The sequence below is a fragment of the Hibiscus syriacus genome, unplaced genomic scaffold, assembly GCF_006381635.1.
Source record: "Hibiscus syriacus cultivar Baekdansim isolate YM2019G1 unplaced genomic scaffold, ASM638163v2 tig00008517_pilon, whole genome shotgun sequence".
In the NCBI taxonomy this organism is placed as follows: domain Eukaryota; kingdom Viridiplantae; phylum Streptophyta; class Magnoliopsida; order Malvales; family Malvaceae; genus Hibiscus; species Hibiscus syriacus.
Genome location: NW_024062166.1, coordinates 28,428 through 49,500, shown reverse-complemented (window position 1 = coordinate 49,500; position 21,073 = coordinate 28,428). Strand labels below are relative to the sequence as shown.

General features: G+C 35.9%; 1 protein-coding gene and 1 pseudogene across 1 annotated transcript; one reads left to right on the top strand and one right to left on the bottom strand.

The window, feature by feature from the left end:
- The first annotated feature begins 384 nt into the window (after positions 1-384).
- Positions 385-2,999, top strand: LOC120202313. Its single transcript, XM_039202754.1, has 3 exons — positions 385-441; positions 632-2,176; positions 2,711-2,999. The coding sequence occupies exons 2-3, from the start codon at positions 729-731 to the stop codon at positions 2,967-2,969; spliced, it is 1,707 nt and encodes a 568-aa protein (XP_039058685.1). The 5' UTR covers positions 385-441; positions 632-728; the 3' UTR covers positions 2,970-2,999.
- A 2,484-nt stretch (positions 3,000-5,483) lies between these two features.
- On the bottom strand, positions 5,484-20,698 carry LOC120202312 (annotated as a pseudogene).
- Between the last annotated feature and the right edge of the window lie 375 nt (positions 20,699-21,073).

Genomic DNA, 21,073 nt, shown 5'->3' with positions numbered 1-21,073 from the left:
ATTTGATAAATTTGAAGTTGACATATAAAATAATAAAACTCTTGAAGTGAATAAGCAAGTAACTGGATTTCTTAATGAACTTCTGGATTCGTTTATCATCTCTTTGAATTTTCTAGAATACCGTAATAAAATAAAATAAAAACTTGAACAACCTGTGACCGGATCTCCCCATCGAAGACATTGTGATTTCTGTTCCTACGCCAGAATTCTTTAGCTGAATTAACCGGCTTAGCCCGTTAGATATTTTTCTTTAATAAAATTACGTATATATATAAATAAATTTTCTTTTTTAATTTATTCCAAATCCATTTTTGTAAGAAATGAAAGAGCTGTGGGATATATAAAGGGCGGTTGGGGTTCTTTTTCTTCGTTGATTTCAAGTTTCGCAGTAGTTTTTGTTTCAATTTTTTTTTGTCTCTGCCATCGAAGTTCGTACCCAAAGTAAGTTGGTTTCTTCATAAAAAAATGAGTCTTAGAAAATTTCCAGTCTCACTGTTTTCGAGTTTTGAGATCCAATTTTCATGATATCCAATGTGGTTTTGGAGATCCCAATTGTGAAATACTTTCTCTATTTCTTCAAATTGATTTTCCAATTTCAATTTCTAATGTATATTTTTCCTTTTTAATAAAGTTTCAGGTTCTTAGTGAAGGGTAAAGTTTACTCTGAACTAGAAAGTTGTTTTCCAGCAAGCTTTTGAATTTGCTAAGCTTTTCGAAAGCTTTAACAAATGGTGTTGGAAGTTGCGGTGACGGTGGCGCGTTTACAATGGTCAAAGCCAAATCTTCCTCAGCCACCATCTTTCTCCCAAGCTTTAGCTTCAGCAATCTCTTCGCCTTCCCTTCCGAGGCGTTGCCTTAGCGACGGCGCTCTTATTCTCAAGACCGTTCAAAGAGTGAACCGGTCGGCTCTGTTTGGTTCAAACCCCACCAGTATCCAGCGGTCCCGGTCGCGCGAGAAACCAAGATCCGGAACTTTACGTAGAGCTTGCAGCGCAACCTTAGACTCCTTTTCCGATGAGGAGTTTTCGAAAAAGATTCAAGAATTGGCCCTTATATTTCAGTTATTGGACAATGATGGCACCACTACCAGCAGAAGTAACGGAAATGATTTAGATTCCGAACGGGAACAGGAAACGGAATCCGTTTCCGTTTCCGTTTCCGATTCCGTTGCGGAATCTTTGGGATTGGACGAACAATCGTCGTGGGTTGAAAGAGGAGAACAAATAGAATCGTCAAGCATAGAACGTAAAGCCAACAGCGTTGATCTTCCGGTTTCACTGCGAATGATTAAGAGGAAAATACAATGGCAAGAGGGGTTTCGAGAGGCAGGGGAAACGGCTTATTGTTCAGTGAAGAAGGCGTTTTCTTCCATGGTTTTTATAATCCGGGAGCTTCATAGTTACACTTTGCAAATGCGAGAGCTTTTGTATTACGAGGATTTACAAGGGATTCTTGTCAGAGTTCAAAAGGAGATGCACGCTTCGTTCGTTTGGTTGTTTCAACAGGTTTTCTCTCACACACCCACTTTAATGGTTTATGTGATGATCCTATTAGCCAATTACTCCGTTCATTCCATGGGAAGCAACGTTGCTCTCGCTGCAGCTGCCGCCGCGAATCCGACGTCGGGGACTTATGTTTCCATGGTTGATGATCAAGATCAGAAGCATTCCAAGTTCGATTCTTCGTCCATAAAGTCATTTTCAGTATCATCGTCGAGCGGGAAAACCGCTTCTATCGGCGGAAACAACGGCGGAGGTGGAAAAGTCCGTCCTGTCGCCAGCGGAACAGAAGGCGACGGATGGTTTGAAAAAGCAGACCAATTCAGTACCATTGTTCCAAACGGTGCGTCCCAGTTATCATCTCCAGGAACAACGGGCGAAACACGAAGAGATTCAACGTTAGATAGAGTAACCAGAGAAGACGAGCTTACTCTTTGGAACTCCATGGTCGACGAAGCTTCAAAAATGTTAGCTTCAGTCTACGAAACACTCGATCACGATATAGTTCAGAGATTCGTTTCGCCGGTGACGGCAAAGATCGAACCGGACGGTGAGTACGAAGACTATTTCAGAACCGAGCTGCTTTATCAAACCGGGTTGTTACAAGAGCCTAACAACGCTCTCCTCCTTGCCAATTATGCTCAGTTTCTGTATTTTGTTGCACATGATTACGACAGGTACTGAATCTTTCTCATCTTTTCATTCAATTTTCATTTACAATAAGATCATAATTATTTCCCAAAATTTAAATTCTTTTAACAAATTGGGTACCGAGATTCAAGATGCAATTGTACTACACCGACTCAAATCACTGAGCAGCCGATTGATTCACTGAATTAGGAAATTACAATGATATCTATTTCTTTGGCCTTTAGTCGCAGACTGCTCTTCAAATAATTTAGGTCAAATTTTCAGTTTGGTCCTCCTACATTAAAAAATTATAAAACCTTTGTCGTTTCCCTGAATATCTGATGGGGGAATGTGTGGTGGAGCAGCAGGGTTTATAATGTTGGCATGGCAGAATCGTAAATATCTCAATCTATCACCTTTCATGCACGTGATCCTTCACGCGCTTATGTGAATTAGCTCTAGTTTTTGACTTAGAAAAAATTAAGATTTTTTCCCCGTAGCATGCGTGTGTTGAGTTAAACTTCACTTTCGTTTTACAGCTGTTTTGACTAACGATTTTTTTTCTTGGTTTGGAAAAATAGAGCGGAAGAGTACTTCAAGAAAGCAATCGGGGTGGAGGCGGTGGACGCGGAGGCTTACAGTAAATACGCGAGCTTTTTGTGGAGAGCTCGGAATGATTTGTGCGCGGCGGAGGAAACTTTCTTGGAAGCGTTGTCGGCGGATCCTAGTAACTCGTATCACGCCGCGAATTATGCTCATTTTCTATGGAACACCGGTGGGGAAGACACTTGTTTCCCTCTTGACTCCCCGGACACCTTCGAAGAATCTCGAAAATTATAAAACAACACAAGAAATAAAACATTAGAAAAATATATTAACCCTCCCCCCCCCCTTTAATTTGTTTGTTTTTTATTCACGAATTTTGTTTATAAAATAAGGAACATAAAGCTTTCCATGATGAGTTCGATCCGGTTCGTTTTTGCTTAAAGTTAATATAATATGATCTGAAGTTATAAAAAGGGGAAATCATGTATGGGATTGAAGCAACTTGGGGTTGTTTCTGAAACTTGTGTGTTGTTTAAACGAGGCGTAAAAATATGGCGAGGTGATTGGGGACAGGTGGGTGCATGGGATGGGTATGCAGGTGAAGAATACCGGAAAATACAGTAAAGTTGGCGACAGCGGGAGACTTGTTTAGCACTGTGCCGTGCCCTTTGCACGAGCACTCTCGGATCTGCTGTTTATGGATATTTCAATAGTTGGTTTGTCGTTCTTTCATCCCAAAATCCACCTTTTTCATTTCAATCTTAATTCCATAAAATCTTATACACTCGTTTCATAGTTTGAATAGAAAGTAATTTTTAAGAAAGGGATCAACAGTAAATATATATATTTATCGATGTACTTGATATATTTTTTTCTGAGTTTACACGAAACCTCATGACCAATTGCAAGTAGTGTTCCATTTTGGTCGATACAAAAATCATTTTCCATTTTAGCTTTCAAAAAAGTTGAAATGGGGTGTCCAAACTATCAAATGTGCGTTTCGACCACATATTGTATTTGCAGATGCTTTTGGTGACCCTCCTTTTGATTTTGCATACTTTTCTCCTGTTATAGAATGCAGTCTGCGACGATTAAATTAATTGATTTTATGTATTGCAATTATAAAATTCAATGGCATAACAATAATAGCGGAACCATTCATTTTTGTCTAATTACACTGTGAAATGGGTCCCTTCTTGAATACTTTGATCACATCTTGACCATAGATTAATTGCACTACTGTTCTTGTATAATTTTGATTAGATATTTTATCATACATGTATGTTTTGATTTAAACTCTCATAATTCAATTAAATTTCTATGACCGAAGCAGTCATCCGCCGTGAAAAAGTTATCGATGATATTGACTATGAGAAAAGTTAATGCTCTGGCATGGTGGACGGACACTGCCGAACGACGACAATGAATGAGGAAGAGAGATATCAACGAACATGGTTGTTTGATTTCTGAACAGAAAATTATAGTTAAAACAAGTAGGAGGGAATTAAAGATTATCACTTAATATAAAATTAATTACAAAAGCATAGTCTTTTTTAACCTATTGTACTAGTAAAGACTCAACTTCAACTTCAACGAACATTCAATATAGTTGAACTGAATTAACAACTTGATAATTAACTAATTACAACTAATATTGACGTGTCACCATGAGGTAATACCACATCAACATTGAAAGATAAATAAAAAAGATCATGTTAGCATTACTGTTAATTTTCTCAAAACAGGTCATTTACCCTTTAATTAAACCAGTTTAAAGTTTAATTTGATTTGATAATAAAAAGTCAGTAATGCAGTTGGTAGCATTAAAGAAGCTAAGCAGGGAAGGCGATTCATGCAAAAACAAATGGAAGCTCCAAAAGGCTTTTGGAATAGGGATTGAGCTGCACATGCAAATGTTTACGTGAATTGCCACCCGAAGAGACCGAGGCTGTAATGTTGTTATTGTCTCTACTCTAAACATCTATCCACCCAACACAGCCCAAATTAATTAATGCTAATATACGACATGGACCAAGGCATTTTCCTTCTGTTTTTCCCTTCTGCTAAACACAAACTAACAATCTTCTTTTTAAGGTGAAGATTGAAGAGACGGTGATAGTTATGATATTCTTCTCCAATCTATGATAATGAAATCTTAACCGATTGAGTTTAGTTTGATTAATATCATTGTCGGTGTAACATAAAAGAGGACGAGATCAAACATGATTTAGTATCCTCTGATTGAAGATGTTGCAAAACATGAATGAATTGATTAATATCATTGTAAATCAAGTTGTAGAACATGTTGCAAAACAAATAGATGTTATTTATGAGTTGTACATTGTAATTGATTAATATGAATGAATTGTAAAATTTAGGGGACATGTGTATATATATATATATATATATATCTTGGAGATAAAAATCCAATTTGGATTTTATTTTCTCATACTTGAAAATCAACTGTGAATTTTTAGTATTAATATCAAAGAAGTTGATGGAGGTTTAAAGTTTTATTACACAATTTTGGTAATATAGAGAATCAAGCTAGCAACTTGGCAGCCATTATCTGCCTTTGTCCATAAATACCCAAAACAAAGGAAAAAATAAAAATGGTAGGAGAAAGAATAAAGTTACATGTTATTAGAAAAATAATAAAGTTACAAGGGAATTGCTCATAATTCCTATATATGTATAACATTTTCTCTTGGTTGTTCCCTCAAAAAGGAAAAACAAGCCCTAAACAAATGAAAATGACGACTATTGTGTTAACTATTGACCTTTCGTGTATTTGAAGTTGTGTGTTTACTCCTTTGAGTTTGCAATCAAATTTTTGTTTCCTACCATTTTGAGAAGTTTTATGTATGTATCCTTACAGAAGGAGAGAAGCCGTGTTTGCTTCATCTCATTCATCCAAGGTCTTGTTCTTGGATCATGACCTTTTGGCTCTGGCAAATACTATTCCGGCAAATAAACCTGGATGGAGCATGCATCGATTGATGTAAGATGACGATATAAGTTTCGTAAGCATTTTGTTCAATAGTAAATGCGGAGTCGACTTGTTTACCGAAAAGTATGCTGAACAGGTTCGGTACACTGTCTGGAACTTTGAACAACGCGAGTCCGGCTATAGAGATGGGAACCTTGTAAAACAAGGATAAAATGTCTTTGTTACTGTGATTGTAACATTCCAGAACGGATAAAGGATACACTGCACGATGCATGATTGAAGATTAAAGACGTGTGTAATGGAAGATCACGAAACTAATATAGTACAACACCTGTGGAGTACGTATGAACATAAAGAATATCAATGGACCATATATTTCCTAGAGGCACTCCTTTTTGATACAAAACCAAATATCTGTAACTGGTTGGTCCAGTTTGATGTAAAAACCACATGGAAGTGAAGCTAATGGCAAGACCAAGCAACCCACTAGCTGTTGCCAAAACCCAAAACATTGGCAATCTAATCACATTGCTGAAAAACAAAAACTGAAATCGTCAGAATGCAGAAGATGATACTTGCAAGATGATACTCACGTGTTCATTACACATTCCCATTCGTTCAAAACAAACATCAAGAAGATGGCAAAGGGTAGAGACAAGAAATTATTCAGAAAAACCATGGACACTCTATTAAGTGATCCTGATTTGGTTGCCTGCTTAGCTTTATCCATGACTAGCCACAGCGTAAGCTGTCACCATTTCAAACGTAGCTCATAAGGTAATCATAAAGTACAAATAGATCTGCAAAAAGACCATCGTTTCTGAAGTCTAAACTAGAAATTAGAGATCTCAAAATCATGAGTTGCCTGAATAATGAATACATTCAAGGCATACCGAGTAGCCAGCTGTTAAGATGCAATTTAAAATCTGCCAAGTATACCCTGTGGCATCAAATGAGAGATCTGTAATACCACCACTGACAGCAGAGATAATCTGCAGCAAAAGGACACATAAGTCTCTGTAAAATTTCGGACTAAAGGGAAATTTTAATTTCATGATTATAAGAGAGTTTCTCTATTTGAGAGGAGTTCATATTTATGGAAGAGTTTTGACTTTATTTATGCGCTAAAGAATCAGATGGAGGTCATTTAGGAGTAACTTTACCATCATAAACATGGCTGTCCAGACTTTCAGATTTTGATGTTTTCGAAAAAAATAATATTCTCCTATTGCTGTTAAAATATTTGTCATGTTCGTCAGAATGGTCACCATTGCTATATTTATGTGTTTTAAACTGTAACAGAAAACACAAAATGTTATAGTTAGGATTCCACTTCTCTTCACTTTTTGTGTAAATAATTCGAGGAATATGCTAGAGGCATATAACATACCTATACATTCCGGACACAAGAATGCCGACAAAGATTATATTTACAGGAACCCAAACCCTGATCAGCCTCCAATTGAGCTTTTCGACCGAAATCGCTCGACATAGACCCAATATGTCAATGATTAGACAAGCTATCAGATTCTGCATTGATACAGTATACATAATGAGCTTCCACTGACAAAATTTTAAGGTTCTCATGAAATAAAACATTGAAAGGTGATTACAGTCGAGATTAATGCTGCCGGGGAAATGTTCAAAGATGCTAAGTGTGCTGCAGGTTTTTCAGTTTCAATTTAATAACACGATAAAGCAGAGGTTAACTTGTGATACTCATGACAACATTTTTGCAGACTTACAATGCTATTAAACTATTGAGATGCAGTTACGTACCTGATAAAACATCAATGATATTCCTGCATCGAAGTTATAGCTTGAGAGAACAACTTTATTCAGCAATATCATGCTGAACGAAGAAATGCAATAGGCTGTTCCGGATATAAGAGGTCCAGATCTTCCAACTACACGTGGATGCTTTTCGTTCCCTTTAAATAGCCTGACGAAAGAGTGATATTGTCCTCAAATTGACAAGAGAATACTCACTTTTAAAGTGCTAAATATGATCATATTAATTTAAAAAACATGAATGCAAAAAAATCCATTAGTAGTTTGGTACTGTACATAAATTAGGAGACATCTAGAAACTCAAGTTCAAAGAAAAGCAACAAATCAATATCCAGATCAGAAGTTTTTGTTGTGGTTATCGGTTCATCTCATTGCTCGGCAATTCTGCGAACCTCTTGTCTTTCCAAACTTGGACATGTAGAGAGTACATAAATCAGATTCATGCCAACAAAATGAGCGTGCATACAATTAACAAGAGAGAACTCCAACAAGATAACAATTCAGAGATATATGAAAAATAAACCATTAGAAGTCGAAGCATATCGGTAATACCTATTGGCCCGTATTGAAATACTGCTATGAACTATAGATTGCAATTTGTTTTATTGATGATATCTTGAATACTTCAATGTTTACAAGACTTTGCTTTATATACACTATACTTAGATTGCACAGCTAGCATGCTTTCAGCATTAACTGCTGTAACAACTTAACCGTTGTAGTGATAGCTATACAATAGCTGCAACAACTTCTCAACTGCCTGTTAACAACCGACCAACCTTGGTGCACATATCACCTACATCCAACATTCCCCCTATTTTTTCCTTTGTTTTTCAACTAAACGAACCTTAATCCGATCACGAAAGTATTCAAAAGCACCTCTAGCTAGTGGTTTGGTAAATCCATCAGCAATCTGATGAGAAACTGGCACGTATTGAACTTGTAGTTGTTTGGCAACCACCTTTTCTCGCACAAAGTGCACATCGAGATCTACATGCTTGGACTGTGCATGATAAACCGGGTTATCACTCATTGCTATAGCACCCGAGTTATCACACCAAATAGTTGGTATCGTACTCGAGGCTTCACCTAAATCAGCAAGTACAACATTCACCCAAGTGACTTTTGCAACATCATCAACAATGCTTTTGTACTCAGCCTCTATGGTTGATCGAGAGACCATCTTTTGCTTCCTTGACAACCATGACACCAAGCAGTTACCAGCAAACACACAGTGGCCAGACATTGACCGTCTGTCATCCACATCACCTCCCCAATTTGCATCTGCAAATGCAGTGATGGAAAGGTTAGAACCGACAGGAGAAAACACTAGAGCATAGTCCACTGTGCTTGCCAAGTATCGTAGGATCCTTTTAACCGCCATAAGATGTGATTCACGAGGACCTTGCACATATTGAGCAACCTTGCTCACACTGAGAGCAACATCAGGGCGAGTGTGGCACACGTATAGCAAGGATCCAACAACACTTCGAAAATCATAAGTATCAACCAACGAATTTCCTTCATCCTTAGACAGTTTGTTGGCTACAACCATGGACGAGGTAGTGGGGTTGGCTCGAGTCAGCTTCGCTTTTTCCAACAAATCTAACACAAACTTCTTTTGGCTCAAAATAATAGAGTTAGCATACCGCTTGACCTCAATGCCCAGAAAGTAAGACAAGTCACCAAGGTCCTTGAGTGAGAACTGCTTGTTGAGTTCACATATGACACGTTGAATGTAATTGAACGATTCTCCTGTTAGTATAATATCATCAACGTAAACAAGGATGAACGTGCGAGTGTCAGCTTGATTGTTAACAAACAGGGAATTGTCAGCTTTGGACTCTCGAAATCCCAGTGCAATTAAGCTATTGCGAAGCTTGGTGTTCCAGTTGCGTGGTGCTTGTCGTAAGCCATAGAGCGCCTTCTGTAACTTGCAAACAAGAGGCTTGCCATCAGGATCACACACCTCAAATCCAGGCGGCTGCTTCATAAACACATCTTCAGCCAGTTCACCATTGAGGAACACATTGTTGACATCAATTTTTCAAAGTGGCCATTTCCTCGATACTGCCAAGGACAAGATGATGTTGATTGTAAAGAAACGAACCACAGGAATGAAGGTTTCCTGAGAGTCTTGCCCTGGTTCCTATGAGTACCCCTTAGCAACCAGGCGCGCCTTGTGTCTCTGCACAGTACTATCACCGTTCTTCTTAATTTTGAAGAGCCACTTGCATCCTACAACAGACCTCCCTTCTAGAAGTTGAACCAGAGCCCAGGTTCTATTTTGTTGAAGAGCATTGAGTTCATCATGGACTACAACAATCCATTTTTTGGATTGAAATGCTTCGTGCATAGTTTCTGGAATTACTTCATCATAATTACTGATTAAGGTTTTAGGCTTTAAGACACCAACTTTGCTACGTGTGTACATCAGATGAGTATTAATTGTTGTATTCAATCGCAACAGCGCAGTTGGCTCAGCTACTGAATGTTCAGGCACCTGAGAGTCATGGCTTGTTACTTCATTAGGGTCAAAAACTGTGGAAGTAGGCACAGATTGTAACACCCCAACCCGTATCCAACCCTGATACAAATCCGAGGTGTCACATTGACCTTTTAAAACATGTACTTGTATAAAATAATGAGTAATTTAAAACTTTTATAACATATAAATGACTAATTTACATAAAAAATATTTTCATTATTACAAAACCAATCAGAGCATGTATATTTCACATATTTATTTACATATAACTATTCGAAACATTTATAAAACTGTTCATAGCTTAAACAATATATTCTTTTGAAAACATGCCAACTAGAACTTTATATACTAAAATACATATTATTCGCCTCTTTTCTGATCTGACCATTAGTAAGGAGAACTGACCTGTCTTGCTCCACATTGCTCTTTACTCTTCTCGAAACCTACGTGTAAATCACTTACACGCTAAGTCAAAGACTTAGTGAGGCATAAAATATATAATAAAACTCTAACTCGTAATCATGCTTGAACAATTTCTACTAACATATCACATACAAGCATCATACCCACATATACATTTAATAATTCCTACTATGCACCTTTCATATATATATATATATCCACGCATACATATAATTATCTTCTTTCCTATCATTATCATATTATCACCTTTCATATTTCTATTCTCTTATTTATATGATCAATTAAGCTCATATCATATATCTTATAACATATACAATAATCCCTAACACACATATATCATATACATTACATTCCATGTTATCTCTTAGTAGCCCATGTGCACCCGTGAGAACTATAGATATGTGAGTCTATTGAGGTTGTGCACCACTATGCTATCACCACAGCTCAAATAAATGTCCCGAAGGACCTATCCAGAGGTCACAAAGACCCCGGTAACTATCCAGAGGTCATAAAGATCCTCGGTAACTGGCCATAGGTCCCGAAGAACCTGGGTAAACTGTCCATATGTCTCGAAAGACATAGGTAAACCCTCGACTCTTGGCATGCCAACTATACCCCTAACTCTCATATCACATAACATGGGCATTATCATTTATAACATTTCATATCACTTGTTATTTTTCTTCTATCACATACCACATGTATGAGTAACCATATATCTCATATCACATGTATCACAAGTGCATGTATTCACGTAGATCGTTTCATATGACTTATACCATTTCTCATTTGTTCATGTCACTCGCATGTCATATCATGTAACATATAACATATAATCATATAGACTTACGGTTTTATCACCTATCATGTTATTTCACTTATACACTTTTATATCACATAAACTCATATATATATCATGTCACATAACTTATCTCATAACTTATTTGATATTCCTATATATTCTCATCTTATAACTTATATTACCTATGCATATAACCTTATGACTTATTATCAAGTACTCAATTAATGTTCCTATATGGTTCCATCTTTATCATATAACCTATGAGCTATTCTTATATTACCCTATATCAACCATACTTTGTTTATCTCACTTTTCATATCATTCATTCAAAAGCATGTTAACACATATAATCATGCATACATACAATTTATGTCATGCATATACATATAATCATATATTCATGCATAAACATATGAAATAGACTTGTCACAAGTCTTGTTTCCATTTAGCACCATAAACGAATTAATATGCACTCACTTGAGCCTTGTTTGCTTTGAATCAATCTTAATCCTTAGATTATTCCGGAACAAGCTTTATTCTATATCTACATCATAATAATACATTGATACATATAAGTATACTAATTGATATCTTCTAAATTGTCACTTCTTAGGCTAAAAGAAAAGCCCATTTCATCTTTTAATGAAGGTATGCATCGATGCACTGCACAGTGTATCGATGCATTCCCTATCGGTGCATCGATGCACTACCTGTGCATCGGTGCACAAAATACATTTGATGTTTGTTTATTACTGGGATGCATCGATGCATGCCTTATGCATCGATGCACCAATTGCATTTTATGTTTTTATATTAAAAGAGTGCATCGATGCACTACTTGTGCATCGATACACCTTCAAGCAATTTCTGGGTTTTAACCTTGATGCATCGGTGCACTATGAATATGCATCGATGCACTCTTCCCAGAATCCTCTTCTTGAACCCGAAAATTTATTCTTTTTGGATTAAATCCTTCATATTTCAACCCCTTTCATATTCCTAACTTACATATACATACTTAAACTCATTAATGTTCATTTATCTCATCTTTAACCTCTAAATTCCATCTTTCATATGAAAATTCAAGAATCATACTCAATTTCTAACATGTTCCCAATTCCATTCAATTGCTTCTAACTTCTTAATTAGACTCTTGACAAGTCAAATCCAACTTTAGAACTTCAAAAACCTTTCTATAACAAAAGTTCATTTATAAACCCTTAATAGAAATTCCTTTCTAATTCTCTCTCTTTGGTGTTTTAAACTTATATAAGCTTTCCTTAAGCTTATATAACCCCCAAAGACTCAAATCCAACTTAAAACTTTCGAGAAATCAAAAGCTAAATCAAACTTACCTTTGCTCTTGGCTTCCACGTAAAGAAGAAGAAGAAAGGAGAAGAGAACTCTGGAGAATTCTCTCCCTTTCCACGTGTATATATCCTTACCAATCCTATTTTTAATTTATTTCTTGGTCAATTGACCTTTTTGCCCTTTATTTCCTTTAATAATTGCTAAATAACCTTCATCATATATATCCAATAATAATTGAACTATTTCATTCTTCTACTTTAGTCATCAAATTCTGATATTTTACAATTTGGTCACTAACCCGGTATTGCGGATGTTACAAATCTCCCCTCCTTTTAAAAATTCGTCCTTGAATTTTCACTGGACATCTTGATAGAAACATATCTTCTAAAGTTCTCATGTTGCTTCATTTAATTAATCTTTCTTGTCATCATCAGAAACTTACTTTTCAATCCTTTAGCTTTTCAATTACCTTTTTCCCTTATATATATATATTTATATCATGTCACTTATCATTTAAACAACAACCAGTAACTTCAATCCATTTTCATCAATCAACAACCTAAATCATATTCTAATCCTTTAACTTTAATACACTACTATCTTATAACTCTGTTAGTCAACATCGATTCTTCCAATCTAAAACGTAAACCTTCATCGAACCATTCATATACATTCTTTGCAGTCGAAATTATTTCAACAATAGTTTACTCAACTAATCAAATAAACATTCAATCTCATACACCATGTCACTTCCATTATTCAAGCTTAACATTCTAACTTCCTTTATTTATAAACTGATCATTGATGTACCCATACTTAAACTCTTCTTATCAATCCTTAGTTTTACTCAAACATTTGAATCCTCACTTCCTTCACTCTATCACATTACTATAATCACAACATACAACTGTATCCAGATTCACTTCATATTTGGTTATCATAACCTACCATATCTTGAAATCTTGAAATTTCAATAGATTCCGTCCCATAATCTTGTTAGCCAACGCTAACTCTTTCCATCTTAAATAAAAAAAACAGTATCTACCTCACTTGATACATTTAAAATACTTCTTATCCTTCACATTATTTAATTTCTAGCAAAACACTTAATCCATTCCTTGGTCTTTATCCATTTATCCTTTTATAATCCGCATTGTCTTATACATAACTAAACCATATCATGTTCTTCATACTCCCATGCTCTTTTATATCACATATATTTATCCTTAACTATCACTCCTTATCACATTTTCATTACTTTGATAGTCAACTTTACTTGCACAAAACCTTATTCTTTACCATTCTTATACTTATGTTTTCTCCACTTGTTTCAAAAAAATCACCAGATTTCAATACTCATCTAATCCATTTAAAATACTTTTTCTGCTTTGATTTACATAACTTCTAAAAGAGCTTTTAACCCAATTCACAAGGGTTGTCTTTAACCCTGACTTATCCTTAATTAACTCTTTGTTTAATCTTTCAAGATCAAACCTACTGTTGGAGTCTGTCGAACACTCATCTGATTTGATTCTCTGACGGAGAATACAACTAATACATGTCTGGTTTAAAGTTGAACCAAAATCTCTAGCTTTCTTTGATGGTGCTAAAATTCTATGAAGCACTAATTCTCTTAATCATCTGATATTTTTTCCCAATCCTTTTATTCTTAGCTCTCTCTAGAGCTTTAACACGATCAACCATTTCTTGAAATGAGAAAAATTTCAAAACCAGTAAAACTCTTTTAATTTAAGGCACAAGTCTTAAACAATCAATCACATGTATCCTTTTTATCCTTCTTAATCAGAATCAATTCAACACTAAATCTGCTTAACTTATCAAACTTACTTTCATACACATGCATCGGTAATTCCCTTGCTTCAAGCTCATATATTTGAGCTTCATTTATCTGCCATACTCTAACTTGTCAAAGTAGTAACGAAACTACTCAATTTAATTTCTCCTCTTTGGAGAAATAAAAACCTTCTATCATATCATCTAACCATAGGTCTGTAACAGCAGAACCTTCCTCAAATCCATCCTTGAACTCGGGTTCTCCTAACTTTTAAACTAATTCGATACATTCATTCTATGAGTTAAAAAATATAAATTGAAAATTCATCAGAATATTCTTCAACATGGTGAAGACATTCCCTAAGTTTATATAGGCACTTCCTGAGGTTTTTCGCTCTTCTCCCTGCCTGGCCAGGGCAAGTGAATGCTATTACCTTCAGTCTATTACCTTGTGCTTCATTTTGGAAGCTCTCATGATCATACATCTATTATAACATAACATTTTAATTCTATTAGCAAGACAATACACTCCTTACACTATCAGATCAGAAATTATTCACTCTATGTTGGCATGTATACTATTTAAAACACTTTTTACTTCGATTTATGCCTAGAATTGGCTAAACCATAGCTCTGATACCATTAAATGTAACACCCCAACCCGTATCCAATCCTGATACGAATTCGAGGTGTCACATTGACCTTTTAAAATATGTACTTGTATAAAATAGTGAGTAATTTAAAACTTTTATAACATATAAATGACTAATTTACATAAAAGACATTTTCATTATTACAAAACCAATCAGAGCATGTATATTTCACTTATTTATTTACATATAACTATTCGAAACATTTATAAAACTGTTCATAGCTTAAACAATATATTCTTTTGAAAACATGCCAACTAGAACTTTATATACTAAAATACATATTATTCACCTCTTTTCTGATCTGGCCTTTAGTAAGGAGAACTGACCTGTCTTGCTCCACATTGCTCTTTACTCTTCTCGAAACCTATGTGTAAATCACTTACACGCTAAGTCAAAGACTTAGTGAGGCATAAAATATATAATAAAACTCTAACTCGTAATCATGCTTGAACAATTTCTACTAAAATATCACATACAAGCATCATACCCACATATACATATAATAATTCCTACTATGCACCTTTCATATATATATATATATATATATCCACGCATACATATAATTGTCTTCTTTCCTATCATTATCATATTATCACCTTTCATATTTTCTATTCTCTTGTTTATATGATCAATTAAGCTCATATCATATATCTTATAGCATATACATTAATCACTAACACACATATATCATATACATTACATTCCATGTTATCTCTTATTAGCCCATGTGCACCTGTGAGAACTGTAGATATGTGAGTCTATTGAGGTTGTGCACCACTATGCTATCACCACAGCTCATATAAATGTCCCGAAGGACCTATCCAGAGGTCACAAAGACCCCGATAACTATCCAGAGGTCATAAAGATCCTCGGTAACTGTCCAGAGGTCATAAAGATCCTCGGTAACTGTTCATAGGTCCCGAAGAACCTAGGTAAACTGTCCATATGTCTCGAAAGACATAGGTAAACCCTCGACTCTTGGTATGCCAACTATACCCCTAGCTCTCATATCACATAACATGGGCATTATCATTTATAACATTTCATATCACTTGTTATTTCTCTTCTATCACATACCACATGTATGTGTAACCATATATCTCATATCACATGTATCACAAGTGCATGTATTCACGTAGATCGTTTCATATGACTTATATCATTTCTCATTTGTTCATGTAACTCGCATGTCATATCATGTAACATATAACACATAATCATATAGGCTTACGGTTTTATCACCTATCATGTTATTTCACTTATACACTTTTATATCACATAAACTCATATATATATCATGTCACATAACTTATCTCATAACTTATTTGATATTCCTATATATTCTCATCTTATAACTTATATTACCTATGCATATAACCTTATGACTTATTATCAAGTACTCAATTAATGTTCCTATATGGTTCCATCTTTATCATATAACATATGAGCTATTCTTATATTACCCTATATCAACCATACTTTGTTTATCTCACTTTTCATATCTTTCATTCAAAAGCATGTTAACACATATAATCATGCATACATACAATTTATGTCATGCATATACATATAATCATATATTCATGCATTAAACATAGGAAATAGACTTGTCACAAGTCTTGTTTCCATTTAGCACCATAAACGAATTAATATGCACTCACCTGAGCCTTGTTTGTTTTGAATCAATCTTAATCCTTAGATTGTCCCGGAACAAGCTTTATTCTATATCTACATCATAATAATACATTAATACATATCAGTATACTAATTGGTATCTTCTAAATTGTCACTTCTTAGGCTAAAAGAAAAGCATATTTCATCTTTTAATGAAGGTATGCATCGATGCACTGCACAGTGTATCGATGCATTCCCTATCGGTGCATCGATGCACTACCTGTGCATCGGTGCATAAAATACATTCGATGTTTGTTTATTACTGGGATGCATCGATGCATGCCTTATGCATCTATGCACCAATTGCATTCGATGTTTTTAGATTAAAAGAGTGCATCGATGCACTACTTGTGCATCGATACACCTTCAAACAATTTCTGGGTTTTAACCTTGATGCATCGGTGCACTATGAATATGCATCGATGCACTCTGCCCAGAATCCTCTTCTTGAACCCGAAAATTCATTCTTTTTGGATTAAATCCTTCATATTTCAACCCCTTTCATATTCCTAACTTACGTATACATAATTAAACTCATTAATATTCATTTATCTCATCTTTAACCTCTAAATTCCATCTTTCATATGGAAATTCAAGAATCATACTCAATTTCTAACATGTTCCAAATTCCATTCAATTACTTCTAACTTCTTAATTAGACCATTGACAAGTCAAATCCAACTTTAGAACTTCAAAAACCTTTCTATAACAAAAGTTCATTTATAAACCCTTAATAGAAATTCCTTTCTAATTCTCTCTCTTTGGTATTTTAAACTTATATAAGCTTTCGATAAGCTTATATAACCCCCAAAGACTCAAATCCAACTTAAAACTTTCGAGAAATCAAAAGCTAAATCAAACTTACCTTTGCTCTTGGCTTCCACGTAAAGAAGAAGAAGAAAGGAGAAGAGAACTCTGTAGAATTCTCTCCCTTTCCATGTGTATATATCCTTACCAATCCCATCTTTAGTTCATTTCTTGGTCAACTGACCTTTTTGCCCTTTATTTCCTTTAATAATTATTAAATAACCTTCATCATATATATCCAATAATCATTGAACTATTTCATTCTTCTACTTTAGTCATCAAATTCTGAAATTTTACAATTTGGTCACTAACCCGATATTGCGGATATTACACAGATGCTTGAGATGGAGAAGTGCACTGGTTCTCGGTAGACGACACGTTGGAGACAGTGAGCATAAGGGAGTTCTGAGGGTGACTAGAGGTCGATATATCCATGGAAGGAGCATGCATACATGCAGGAGCTCTAGGCATATGCACACATAAGTGTTGTGGCTGCACCACTATATCCAATGGAGGCATCTGCTTTCTAGCTGGACCACACGTACACTGTAAGTCTTCAAAGGGAAATACTGATTCATCAAAATTTATATGGCGAGATATATAAACTCGTCCATCTGCTGCGAGGCATTGGTAGTCCTTGTGTTGTGGGCTGTACCCTAAGAAGATACATTCCTGAGACCGAAACATAAGTTTGTGCTTTTGAAATGCTCACAAATGGGGATAACACCTGCATCTAAACACTTTCATTAAATTGTAGTCAGGCTGTCTGTGGAACAATTTTTCAAAGAGTGAAACACCTTGTAACACACGCGTAGGAAGTTTGATTAATAAGATATACAACTGTGATAACAACATATGACCGGAATTTCAAAGGCAAAGTAGCTTGAGCTAGTAGAACAAGAGTCAGCTCGATCAGGTATCGATGTTTTCGCTCCACAACGCTGTTCTGCTCAGAGTTATGTGGACATGTCACACGATGAATAATTCTTTCTTTGTCCAGTAGAGTATTTAGTGGTCTATACTCACCACCCCAATCGCTTTGAATGGATTTAACAGATAAATTAAATTATGTGGCAACCATATTTTTTAAACATTTGGAACGCAGTTATGAGCTGAGACTTGTCCTTCAGCAAGTACAACCAAGAGTGTCGATTGCAAGCATCCAGAAAGACAACATAGTACCTGAACCCGTTCGAGGGCATAGGTGCAGGACCCCATAAGTCAGAAAAAACAAGTTGAAATGGTTCAAAGTACTCAGTCTTCGAGTGTTCAAAAGACAGTTTGTGACTTTTCCCAACACAACAAGCCGAGCAAATTTTATTGGCATTATTCTAAATGTTTACATGAAACTGATTACAAACAATTTTCAAAGCTTGAAAAGAGAGATGCCCCAAGCGTCTGTGCCATAGGTCAAACACTTCTGAGGTAGTAACTAAACTAGTACTAGCCTGACCCTCAAATTGACTCCTTTCATCAGCCAGCTCAAATGAGTAAAGGCCTCCAATCTACTTCCCTCGAAGAAGGACATTACCAGTGACTTCATCCCGAACACAATAATCTTTGGTATGAAACTCAAGGAATACACAGTTGTCCCTAACAAGCTTGGACACCGAAAGTAGATTTTTAGTTATCTTAGGTACATGTAAGATGTTAGTTAGCAGTAGTGCTTGAGATCGAGAGGATACTAAAGTATTACCAACAGATTCTACAGGAATGGAAACACCATTGCCAACAAAGAGATTACCTGATCCCTTATAATCAGAGGGTTGTGCAATCTTGGTAGCATACGGTGTTATATGGTGCGTAGCACTAGAATCCATTACACAGTGCTCATGAGAAGAGGAGACAACATTGGCTTGAGGAAGTTCAACAGCTATTCCTTCACCATAATAGTCATACTGTGTGTTTTCAGCGAAGTTGATGTCGTCAGGACTAGTTTTTATGCCAATGTGTATCACTGCCATCACCAATAAAGTTGCAATCAAACCGATACCAGTACTGCTGAACCAAGTGACCAACCTTACCATACAGCTGGCACTGCACTCGAGGATGACCTCGACCACGACCTCCTGAATGACCACCGGCATATGATTTCTGATTTAATTCTTGATTGGGTCTCGAGTCAGAGGTAACACGATTCGCAGCCTGTGCCACATTAACACTCATTAGGAGGCTATCTGCTGAGAACTCAAAGCTATCAAGCTGAGTTTCAACATCGACCAACATACTGCTCACAATGTCTAGAGTAGGCCTTTCACGCATGGTGGTTATAACCACTATAAAGGACTGATATTCACGAGACAACCCTTTGAGTACACTCACAATCTGCTCAACTGGGGCAACAGGACTCCCACACGATTCAAGTGCATCACACTCTTCTTTAACACGGGTAAGGTAAACTCACATGCTGTCATCTCTTTTCTTGAGGGATTGTAATTTGTACAGCAAGTTCATTACTGCTATGGTAGAGCGATTAGTAAAAAACTGAGTCACCTTATTCCGTACAGCAACCGTTGTCTTGATTCCAATGAATTGAGGTAGCAGCTGTGGACTGATGGTGGACAGTAGCCAGGACGCGAGTACACTATCTTGGGCCATGAAGTCTTCAAAGGCTTCATTTACAACGACCTCACCATTCTGATCAACAACCGTCTCTGGTGGTACTGGCATCGAACCGGTCAATAATCTTTCCAAGCGATGACTTCGAATTATAAGCAGCACTTGCTATTTCCATAGCAAGAAGTTCGTCTCATCCAAAACAACATTCATTTTCATGTTAGTGAATACTACCGAACACATCAGCGAGCCTCCTCCAGAAGTTGAGGAAATATTCGGACTGTCAAGAGCCATCACCGCAGCCGGAGCTTAGAGGCCAGGATATTCAGTGAAAGATACCATATTGGAATACTACTATGAACTATAGATTGCAATTTGTTTTATTGATGATATCTTAAATACTTCAATGTTTACAAGACTTTGCTTTATATACACTATACTTAGATTGCACAGCTAGCATACTTTCAGCATTAACTATTGGAATAACTTAACCGTTGTAGTAACAACTATAAAATAGATGCAACAACTTCTCAACTGCCTGGTAACAACCAACCAACCTTGGTGCACATATCACCTATATCTAATAGCCCATGTTTCATTCTCGACATTTGCGGTGATACTGCTAAGTGACCTCTGCCCTTCATTATGGATAGTATTTAAAATCTCGTATACTCTATGAACCTTTTCATATAATGTCGTTGTCCCCTTCCAAGAGCTTAATTATGATTCCTCAGAATAATGACATACAACCTCTTCTAGCTTGATATTCAACATATCACCAACCTGCATATGAAAAGAGACATTAGAGTTGGAATTATCAGCTCCAAATTGCCATTGCCAAAAATAAAGATTCGCCAATCAAGTCATACAATTCTAATTTATAAAGCATGAACTTCAAAGAAGCAACAGTGCCCAAAGTATAATCTTTTAAAGCAAATTGTATTGAGGTGCATAAATTATGATTTGAGAAACAAGAAATTTACCTGCCTTTGTCACTCTATTTTTGACATTCCTAAAGTTCAACTAGTAAAAAGAATGAAAAAAAACCATTTGCTACTCAGCTTTAGGATAAAAAATTTCATTTAACCATTAAGGTAATGCCAAGATTTTTTGTCAAACAATTGGCGAAGAAAAAGAAAAATGAAAAAT

Bases quoted from the DNA above. Each gene is read 5' to 3' on its own strand.
- LOC120202313 (XM_039202754.1), top strand. From the start codon at position 729: ATGGTGTTGGAAGTTGCGGTGACGGTGGCGCGTTTACAATGGTCAAAG. The intron at 2,177-2,710 runs GTACTGAATCTT...TTGGAAAAATAG, and splicing joins GTTGCACATGATTACGACAG to AGCGGAAGAGTACTTCAAGA.